Below are 11,666 nucleotides of genomic sequence, written 5' to 3' on the forward strand. Positions count from 1 at the left end.
TCCTTTCCATGCAGATTTAATGAATAATTAATGTTTTATAATTAAACAAAAAACAAGAAGTAAAATACAGGTTAAGATAAATACTTGCATTATTAGAATATAACACCAGATGGTTGTTCCAGTGCTGTAGTGGACAATTCAGTTTTAATCAGTTGAATGTTGGAGTCATTGACACGACAGAGTTGGGAGCTGATGGGCACGTTCCAAGCTGACTGCATTGCAAACATTTCATTAACTAATGGTTGTGAGCATCAGCTTACTTTATCATACGATATGGAATGCTGATATGTTAAACCTATCCAGGCTTGTAAAATCTGGCATGGTCCGCAATGTAGTCATTCAGGAATACCACAGAGAAATAAAATGCTTTACATTTGAAACAAAATGCTTTGGCATTAAATGAAAGTGGTTTTCTATGTCATTATTTGATCTAGTTTATGTATATACAAGACCCCTGATCTGCTGTGGTTTACTGCTCTCCTGTGGGTTTCAGTACAGGGGCTGTTCAATGCTTATGCAGTAATTTACTGGTTATTGATTTGATTTGATTTGATTTGATTTAATTTTATAATTATAATTCAGTGGAGTCTTTTTAATTAAGAAGAATTACAAAGGAAATATCCTACGATTATCCTATGTTGTAATCTGATATTAGGGGGGGTATATAATGGTAATGAATCACATAACACCATTCACCTACAACTCATAACCTTAACACTGTTGTAACAATCTCCTGCCTGGTTAGTACTGACTATAATGAATGAGGGATGGAGAGGAAAAGGAAACATGGAAATTAGAGGTAAAGAGAGATTACAGCTACTGCCATTACGAACAGTGATGTATTGGAGATTACAGCTACTGCCATTACGAACAGGGATGTATTGGAGATTACAGCTACTGCCATTACGAACAGGGATGTATTGGAGATTACAGCTACTGCCATTACGAACAGTGATGTATTGGAGATTACAGCTACTGCCATTACGAACAGTGATGTATTAGAGATTACAGCTACTGCCATTACGAACAGTGATGTATTGGAGATTACAGCTACTGCCATTACGAACAGTGATGTATTGGAGATTACAGCTACTGCCATTACGAACAGTGATGTATTGGAGATTACAGCTACTGCCATTACGAACAGTGATGTATTGAAGATTACAGCTACTGCCATTACAAACAGTGATGTATTGGAGATTACAGCTACTGCCATTACGAACAGTGATGTATTGGAGATTACAGCTACTGCCATTACGAACAGTGATGTTGTCATGCAGGTGAAAGAGGACCCAAAAGCGACTTGGCGAAAACAGAGTCTTTAATCCAGAAAAGTGAATACAAACAAAAAAACACAACTTTCACTCGAAATGACGAGGACCAACTGGAGACTCGATCTTGAACAGCAGGTGAACAGCAGGTTGCCTCGGGAAGGCACTCGAACCAGACAGACTCAGACACCTGCTCACCACGCAGCATCTGAGGAAAACACGACACGACAGGGCGATACACAATCACAGCACGGTGAATTCTAAACAAGGAACCGACAGGACAGGAACGGAACACAAAGGAAGAAATAGGGACTCTAATCAGGGGAAAGGATCGGGAACAGGTGTGGGAAGACTAAATGATGATTAGGGGAATAGGAACAGCTGGGAGCAGGAACGGAACGATAGAGAGAAGAGAGAGCGAGAGAGTGAGAGAGGGAGGGGGAGAGAGAGGGATAGAAAGAGGGAAAGAACCTAATAAGACCAGCAGAGGGAAATGAATAGAATGGGGAGCACAGGGACAAGACATGATAATAAATGACAAACATGACAGTACCCCCCCACTCACCGAGCGCCTCCTGGCGCACTCGAGGAGGAATCCTGGCGGCAACGGAGGAAATCATCGATGAGTGAACGGTCCAGCACGTCCCGAGACGGAACCCAACTCCTCTCCTCAGGACCGTAACCCTCCCAATCCACTAAGTATTGGTGACCCCGTCCCCGAGAACGCATGTCCATGATCTTATGTACCTTGTAAATAGGTGCGCTCTCGACAAGGACGGGAGGGGGGAGGGAAGACGAACGGGGGTGCGAAGAAAGGGCTTAACACAGGAGACATGGAAGACAGGATGGACGCGACGAAGATGTCGCGGAAGAAGCAGTCGCACAGCGACAGGATTGACGACCTGGGAGACACGGAACGGACCAATGAACCGCGGAGTCAACTTACGAGAAGCTGTCGTAAGAGGAAGGTTGCGAGTGGAAAGCCACACTCTCTGGCCGCAACAATACCTTGGACTCTTAATCCTGCGTTTATTGGCGGCTCTCACAGTCTGTGCCCTGTAACGGCAAAGTGCAGACCTCACCCTCCTCCAGGTGCGCTCACAACGTTGGACAAACGCTTGAGCGGAGGGAACGCTGGACTCGGCAAGCTGGGATGAGAACAGAGGAGGCTGGTAACCCAGACTACTCTGAAACGGGGATAACCCGGTAGCAGACGAAGGAAGCGACCAGAGCGTATTCTGCCCAGGGAGCTGTTCTGCCCAAGACGCAGGGTTTCTGAAAGAAAGGCTGCGTAGTATGCGACCAATCGTCTGATTGGCCCTCTCTGCTTGACCGTTAGACTGGGGATGAAACCCGGAAGAGAGACTGACGGACGCACCAATCAAACGACAGAACTCCCTCCAAAACTGTGACGTGAATTGCGGGCCTCTGTCTGAAACGGCGTCTAACGGGAGGCCATGAATTCTGAATACATTCTCAATAATGATTTGTGCCGTCTCCTTAGCGGAAGGAAGTTTAGCGAGGGGAATGAAATGTGCCGCCTTAGAGAACCTATCGACAACCGTAAGAATCACAGTCTTCCCCGCAGACAAAGGCAGACCGGTAATGAAGTCTAAGGCGATGTGAGACCATGGTCGAGAAGGAATGGGGAGCGGTCTGAGACGACCGGCAGGAGGAGAGTTACCCGACTTAGTCTGCGCGCAGTCCGAACAAGCAGCCACGAAACGGCGCGTGTCACGCTCCTGAGTCGGCCACCAAAAGCGCTGGCGAATAGACGCAAGAGTGCCTCGAACACCGGGATGACCAGCTAACTTGGCAGAGTGAGCCCACTGAAGAACAGCCAGACGAGTGGAAACAGGAACGAAAAGGAGGTTACTAGGACAAGCGCGCGGCGACGCAGTGTGCGTGAGTGCTTGCTTAACCTGTCTTTCAATTCCCCAGACTGTTAACCCGACAACACGCCCATAAGGAAGAATCCCCTCGGGATCAGTAGAAGCCACAGAAGAACTAAACAGACGGGATAAGGCATCAGGCTTGGTGTTCTTGCTACCCGGACGGTAAGAAATCACAAACTCGAAACGAGCGAAAAACAACGCCCAACGAGCTTGACGGGCATTAAGTCGTTTGGCAGAACGGATGTACTCAAGGTTCTTATGGTCTGTCCAAACGACAAAAGGAACGGTCGCCCCCTCCAACCACTGTCGCCATTCGCCTAGGGCTAAGCGGATGGCGAGCAGTTCACGGTTACCCACATCATAGTTGCGCTCAGATGGCGACAGGCGATGAGAAAAATAAGCGCAAGGATGAACCTTATCGTCAGACTGGAAGCGCTGGGATAGAATGGCTCCCACGCCTACCTTTGAAGCGTCAACCTCGACAATGAATTGTCTAGTGACGTCAGGAGTAACGAGGATAGGAGCGGACGTAAAACGTTCTTTTAGAAGATCAAAAGCTCCCTGGGCGGAACCGGACCACTTAAAACACGTCTTGACAGAAGTAAGAGCTGTGAGAGGGGCAGCAACTTGACCGAAATTACGAATGAAACGCCGATAGAAATTAGCGAAACCTAAAAAGCGCTGCAACTCGACACGTGACCTTGGAACGGGCCAATCACTGACAGCTTGGACCTTAGCGGAATCCATCTGAATGCCTTCAGCGGAAATAACGGAACCGAGAAAAGTAACGGAGGAGACATGAAAAGAGCACTTCTCAGCCTTTACGTAGAGACAATTCTCTAAAAGGCGCTGTAGAACACGTCGAACGTGCTGAACATGAATCTCGAGTGACGGAGAAAAAATCAGGATATCGTCAAGATAGACAAAAACAAAGATGTTCAGCATGTCTCTCAGAACATCATTAACTAATGCCTGAAAACAGCTGGCGCATTGGCGAGACCGAACGGCAGAACCCGGTACTCAAAATGCCCTAACGGAGTGTTAAACGCCGTTTTCCACTCGTCCCCTCTCTGATGCGCACGAGATGGTAAGCGTTACGAAGGTCCAACTTAGTAAAGCACCTGGCTCCCTGCAGAATCTCGAAGGCTGATGACATAAGGGGAAGCGGATAACGATTCTTAACCGTTATGTCATTCAGCCCTCGATAATCCACGCAGGGCGCAGAGTACCGTCCTTCTTCTTAACAAAAAGAACCCCGCCCCGGCCGGAGAGGAAGAAGGCACTATGGTACCGCGTCAAGAGACACAGACAAATAATCCTCGAGAGCCTTACGTTCGGGAGCCGACAGAGAGTATAGTCTACCTCGAGGAGGAGTGGTCCCCGGAAGGAGATCAATACTACAATCATACGACCGGTGAGGAGGAAGGGAGTTGGCTCGGGACCGACTGAAGACCGTGCGCAGATCATGATATTCCTCCGGCACTCCTGTCAAATCGCCAGGTTCCTCCTGAGAAGTAGGGACAGAAGAAACGGAGGGATGGCAGACATTAAACACTTCACATGACAAGAAACGTTCCAGGATAGGATAGAATTACTAGACCAATTAATAGAAGGATTATGACATACTAGCCAGGGATGACCCAAAACAACAGGTGTAAACGGTGAACGGAAAATCAAAAAAAGAAATAGTCTCACTGTGGTTACCAGATACTGTGAGGGTTAAAGGTAGTGTCTCAAATCTGATACTGGGAAGATGACTACCATCTAAGGCGAACATGGGCGTAGGCTTCTCTAACTCTCTGAAAGGAATGTCATGTTTCCGAACCCATGCTTCGTCCATGAAACAACCCTCAGCCCCAGAGTCTATCAAGGCACTACATGTAGCACCCGAACCGGTCCAGCGTAGATGGACCGACAAAGTAGTACAGGATTTTGATGGAGAGACTTGAGTAGTTGCGCTCACCTGTAGCCCTCCGCTTACAGATGAGCTCTGGCTTTTACTGGACATGAATTAACAAAATGTCCAGCAACTCCGCAATAGAGGCACAGGCGGTTGGTGATCCTCCGTTCCCTCTCCTTAGTCGAGATGCGAATCCCTCCCAGCTGCATGGGCTCAGTCTCAAAGCCAGAGGAGGGAGATGGTTGCGATGCGGAGCAGGGAAACACCGTTGATGCGAGCTCTCTTCCACGAGCCCGGTGACGAAGATCTACCCGTCGTTCTATGCGGATGGCGAGAGCAATCAAAGAGTCCACATCTGAAGGAACCTCCCGGGAGAGAATCTCATCCTTAACCACTGCGTGGAGTCCCTCCAGAAAACGAGCGAGCAGCGCCGGCTCGTTCCACTCACTAGAGGCAGCAAGAGTGCGAAACTCAATAGAATAATCCGTTATGGACCGTTCACCTTGGCATAAGGAAGCCAGGGCCCTAGAAGCCTCCCTACCAAAAACTGAACGGTCAAAAACCCGAATCATCTCCTCTTTAAAGTTCTGGAACTTGTTAGAGCAATCAGCCCTTGCCTCCCAGATAGCTGTGCCCCATTCTCGAGCCCGGCCAGTAAGGAGTGAAATGACGTAAGCAACCCGAGCTCTCTCTCTAGAGTATGTGTTGGGTTGGAGAGAGAACACAATCTCACACTGCGTGAGAAAGGAGCGGCACTCAGTGGGCTGCCCGGAGTAGCAAGGTGGGTTATTAACCCTAGGTTCTGGAGGCTCGGCAGGCCAGGAAGTAACAGGTGGCACGAGACGTAGACTCTGGAACTGTCCAGAGAGGTCGGAAACCTGAGCGGCCAGGTTCTCCACGGCATGGCGAGCAGCAGACAATTCCTGCTCGTGTCTGCCGAGCATGGCTCCTTGGATCTCGACGGCAGTGTAACGAGCGTCTGAAGTCGCTGGGTCCATTCCTTGGTCGGTTCCTTCTGTCATGCAGGTGAAAGAGGACCCAAAAGCGACTTGGCGAAAACAGAGTCTTTAATCCAGAAAAGTGAATACAAACAAAAAAACACAACTTTCACTCGAAATGACGAGGACCAACTGGAGACTCGATCTTGAACAGCAGGTGAACAGCAGGTTGCCTCGGGAAGGCACTCGAACCAGACAGACTCAGACACCTGCTCACCACGCAGCATCTGAGGAAAACACGACACGACAGGGCGATACACAATCACAGCACGGTGAATTCTAAACAAGGAACCGACAGGACAGGAACGGAACACAAAGGAAGAAATAGGGACTCTAATCAGGGGAAAGGATCGGGAACAGGTGTGGGAAGACTAAATGATGATTAGGGGAATAGGAACAGCTGGGAGCAGGAACGGAACGATAGAGAGAAGAGAGAGCGAGAGAGTGAGAGAGGGAGGGGGAGAGAGAGGGATAGAAAGAGGGAAAGAACCTAATAAGACCAGCAGAGGGAAACGAATAGAATGGGGAGCACAGGGACAAGACATGATAATAAATGACAAACATGACAGATGTATTGGAGATTACAGCTACTGCCATTACGAACAGTGATGTATTGGAGATTACAGCTACTGCCATTACGAACAGTGATGTATTGGAGATTACAGCTACTGCCATTACGAACAGTGATGTATTGGAGATTACAGCTACTGCCATTACGAACAGTGATGTATTGGAGATTACAGCTACTGCCATTACGAACAGGGATGTATTGGAGATTACAGCTACTGCCATTACGAACAGGGATGTATTGGAGATTACAGCTACTGCCATTACGAACAGTGATGTATTGGAGATTACAGCTACTGCCATTACGAACAGTGATGTATTAGAGATTACAGCTACTGCCATTACGAACAGTGATGTATTGGAGATTACAGCTACTGCCATTACGAACAGTGATGTATTGGAGATTACAGCTACTGCCATTACGAACAGTGATGTATTGGAGATTACAGCTACTGCCATTACGAACAGTGATGTATTGAAGATTACAGCTACTGCCATTACAAACAGTGATGTATTGGAGATTACAGCTACTGCCATTACGAACAGTGATGTATTGGAGATTACAGCTACTGCCATTACGAACAGTGATGTATTGGAGATTACAGCTACTGCCATTACGAACAGTGATGTATTGGAGATTACAGCTACTGCCATTACGAACAGTGATGTATTGGAGATTACAGCTACTGCCATTACGAACAGTGATGTATTGGAGATTACAGCTACTGCCATTACGAACAGTGATGTATTGGAGATTACAGCTACTGCCATTATGAACAGTGATTTGTATTTGTATTTATTATGGATCCCAGCAGCTACTCTTCCTGGGGTCCGGCAAAATTAAGGCAGTTATACAATTTTAAAAACATTACAACACATTTACCACAGAATTCACAACACACTAATTGTGTTCCCTCAGGCCCACACTCCACTTCCACATATCTACAACGCAAAATCCATGTGTATGTTATCATGTTCAGAGTTCCCAATGTTCCATAAGGTGTGTTTTTACCTGCTTTTTAAATCTGATTCTAATGCCTGCATCAGTTGCCTGATGTGGAATAGAGGTCCATCCATATTCTATATAGTACTGTGCACCTCCCATAGTCTGTTCTGGACTTGGGGACTGTGTGCTAGTATTTTAAACAGACAGCTCGGTAATCATCAAGTTTGCAGACGACACAACAGTGGTAGGCTTGATTACCAACAACGACGAGACGGCCTACAGGGAGGAGGTGAGGGCCCTCGGAGTGTGGTGTCAGGAAAATAACCTCACACTCAACGTCAACAAAACTAAGGAGATGATTGTGGACTTCAGGAAACAGCAGAGGGAACACCCCCCTATCCACATCGATGGAACAGTAGTGGAGAGGGTAGCAAGTTTTAAGTTCCTCGGCATACACATCACAGACAAACTGAATTGGACCACTCACACTGACAGCGTCGTGAAGAAGGCGCAGCAGCGGTCAGTACAGGTGCTGGGACCGAGAGACTGAAAAACAGCTTCTATCTCAAGGCCATCAGACTGTTAAACAGCCACCACTAACATTGAGTGGCTGCTGCCAACACACTGTCATTGACACTGACCCAACTCCAGCCACTTTAATAATGGGAATTGATGGGATATGATGTAAATATATCACTAGCCACTTTAAACAATGCTACCTTATATAATGTTACTTACCCTACATTATTCATCTCATATGCATACGTATATACTGTACTCTACATCATCGACTGCATCCTTATGTAATACATGTATCACTAGCCACTTTAACTATGCCACTTTGTTTACTTTGTCTACATACTCATCTCATATGTATATACTGTACTCGATACCATCTACTGTATGCTGCTCTGTACCATCACTCATTCATATATCCTTATGTACATATTCTTTATCCCCTTACACTGTGTATAAGACAGTAGTTTTGGAATTGTTAGTTAGATTACTTGTTGGTTATCACTGCATTGTCGGAACTAGAAGCACAAGCATTTCGCTACACTCGCATTAACATCTGCTAACCATGTGTATGAGGACCATTAACATCTGCTAACCATGTGTATGAGGACCATTAACATCTGCTAACCATGTGTATGAGGACCATTAACATCTGCTAACCATGTGTATGAGGACCATTAACATCTGCTAACCATGTGTATGAGGACCATTAACATCTGCTAACCATGTGTATGAGGACCATTAACATCTGCTAACCATGTGTATGAGGACCATTAACATCTGCTAACCATGTGTATGAGGACCATTAACATCTGCTAACCATGTGTATGAGGACCATTAACATCTGCTAACCATGTGTATGAGGACCATTAACATCTGCTAACCATGTGTATGAGGACCATTAACATCTGCTAACCATGTGTATGAGGACCATTAACATCTGCTAACCATGTGTATGAGGACCATTAACATCTGCTAACCATGTGTATGAGGACCATTAACATCTGCTAACCATGTGTATGAGGACCATTAACATCTGCTAACCATGTGTATGAGGACCATTAACATCTGCTAACCATGTGTATGTGACAAATAAAATTTGATTTGTCAATACCTCTCATAAATACAAGTAGTGATGAAGTCAATCTCTCTTCCACTTTGAGCCAGGAAAGACTGACATGCATGTTATTAATGTTGGCTCTTCATGTACATTTAAGGGCCAGACGTGCTGCCCTGTTCTGAGCCAACTGCAAACTGTCCTTCTTTGTGTTACCAAAAAACCCAGGGCCTGTAGGACCTGCCTTGATGATAGTGTTGTTAAGAAGGCAGAGCAGCGCTTTATTATGGACAGTCTTCTCCCAATCTTAGCTACAGTTGTGCCAATATGTTTTGACCATGACAGTTTAACCCAGGATACTCCAAGCAGTTTGGTCACCTCATCTTGCGTAATTTCTTGCCTAATTTCCACATTATTCATTACGAGATGTAGTTGAGGTTTAGGGTTTAGTGAATGATTTGTCATAAATACAATGCTTTTAGTTTTGACAACATGTAGGACTAACTTATTCCTTGCTACCCATTCCAAAACTAACTGCAGCTCTTTGTTAACTTGTTGACGCTACCCATCCCGGTAGAGAGATAATTGTCATCAGCAACTGCTGAATAGCATAGCGCCACAGTCAAATAATATATTACAAAAAAATATTAATATTCATGAAATCACAAGGGCACTATAGGAAAACACAGTTTAGCCTTTTGTTAATCCACCTGTCGTCTCAGATTTTGAAATGATGCTTTACAGCGAAAGCAATCTAAGCGTTTGTGTAAGTTTATCGATATTATAACATTATGTACACTAAGCATTAAGTAGCTAGGGCACGAAAATCAGAAAAGCAATCAATGTTTTTTATACCCTTGATGATCTTCGGATGTTTTCTCTCACGAGACTCCCAGTTACATAACAAATATTCCTTTTGTTCCATAAAGATTATTTTTATACACAAAATACCTCCGTTTGTTTGTCGTGTTATGTTCAGAAATCCACAGGAAAGAGAGGTCACGACAACACAGACGTATATTCCAAATAATATCCATAATGTCCACAGACACATGTCAAACGTTTTTATAATCAATCCTCAGGTTGTTTTTAAAATATATCTTCGATAATATATCAACCGAGTGTGTAGCTTTTTCAATAGTACCGTGAGGAACAATGGCCGCTTTACTCTATAGCCCCCAACTATTCACTTACGCAATGTGATCTTTTACGATCATTTTGCTAAATAAAAGCCTAAAACTATGTCTAAAGACTGTTGACATCTTAGGGAAGCCATAGAAAAAGGAATTTGGTTGATATCCCTTTAAATGGAGGATAGGCATGCAGAGAGGTTTCAAAATAAGAGGCACTTCCTAATTGGATTTTCCTCAGGCTTTCGCCTGCAACATCAGTTCTGTTATACTCACAGACAATATTTTTACAGTTTTAGAAACTTTAGAGTGTTTTCTATCCTAATCTGACAATTATATGCATATTCTAGTTTCTGGGGATGAGAAATAGGCTGTTTCAAATGGGTACGTTTTTTAGCCAAAAACAAAAATACTGCCCCCTACACGCAAAAGGTTAAGTGTTGCAGTCATTTCAGTTGCTGTAGTAGCTGACATGTATAGTGATCAGCATACATAGACACACTGGCCTTATTCAAAGCCATTGGCATGTCGTTAGTAAAGATTGAAAAAAGTGAGCGTCCTAAACAGCTACCCTGGGGAATTCCTGATTTTACCTGGATTATGTTTGAGAGGCTTCTATTAAAGAATAGCCTCTGTGTTCTGTTACACAAGTAACTCTTTATCCACATTATAGCAAATCAAAATGTATTTTTCACATGCGCCGAATACAATACCTTACAGTGAAATTCTTACTTACAAGCCCTAACCAACAATGCAGGTTAAAAAATTAAATTAAATTTAAAAGTAACAAATAATTACAGAGCAGCAGCAAAATAACAATAGTGAGGCTATATACAGGGGGTACCGGTACAGAGACAATGTGCAGGGGCACCTCTTAGTCAAGGTAATTGAGGTAATATGTACATGAAGGTAGAGTTATTAAAGTGACTATGCATAGATAACAGAGTAGCAGCAGCATAAAAGGGGGGGGCAATGCAAATAGTCAGGGTAGCCATTTGATTAGATGTTCAGGAGTCTTATGGCTTGGGGGTAGAAGCTGTTTAGAAACCTCTTGGATGTAGACTTGGTGCTCCGGTACCGCTTGCCGTGCGGTAGCAGAGAGAACAGTCTATGACTAGGGTTGCTGGAGTCTTTGACCATTTTTAGGGCATTCCTCTAACACCATCTGTTATAGAGGTCCTGGATGACAGGCAGCTTGGCCTCAGTGATGAACTGCAGCTGCAGAACCTTTTGAGGATCTGAGGACACATGCCAAATCTTTTCAGTCTCCTGAAGGGGAATAGGTTATGCCGTGCCCTCTTCACAACTGTCTTGGTGTGTTTGGACCATTCTAGTTTGTTGGTGATGTGGAAACCAAGGAACTTGAAGCTCTCAACCTGCTCCACT

General features: G+C 44.9%; 1 protein-coding gene across 1 annotated transcript; it reads right to left on the minus strand.

Moving 5' to 3' along the window:
- Positions 1-676: 676 nt before the first annotated feature.
- Positions 677-7,677, minus strand: LOC124039412. Its single transcript, XM_046355379.1, has 2 exons — positions 6,636-7,677; positions 677-1,268 (listed from the first exon to the last, which is right to left on the minus strand). The coding sequence occupies exons 1-2, from the start codon at positions 7,400-7,402 to the stop codon at positions 794-796; spliced, it is 1,242 nt and encodes a 413-aa protein (XP_046211335.1). The 5' UTR covers positions 7,403-7,677; the 3' UTR covers positions 677-793.
- Between the last annotated feature and the right edge of the window lie 3,989 nt (positions 7,678-11,666).

This window comes from Oncorhynchus gorbuscha, linkage group LG07 (assembly GCF_021184085.1).
Source record: "Oncorhynchus gorbuscha isolate QuinsamMale2020 ecotype Even-year linkage group LG07, OgorEven_v1.0, whole genome shotgun sequence".
Lineage (NCBI taxonomy): Eukaryota > Metazoa > Chordata > Actinopteri > Salmoniformes > Salmonidae > Oncorhynchus > Oncorhynchus gorbuscha.

Coding starts and splice junctions, on each gene's coding strand:
- LOC124039412 (XM_046355379.1), bottom strand. CDS start 7,402: ATGGCAGTAGCTGTAATCTCCAATACATCACTGTTCGTAATGGCAGTA. Junction 1,269..6,635: donor GTAGCTGTAATCTCCAATAC/ATCTGTCATGTT, acceptor CTGCATGACAAC/ATCACTGTTCGTAATGGCAG.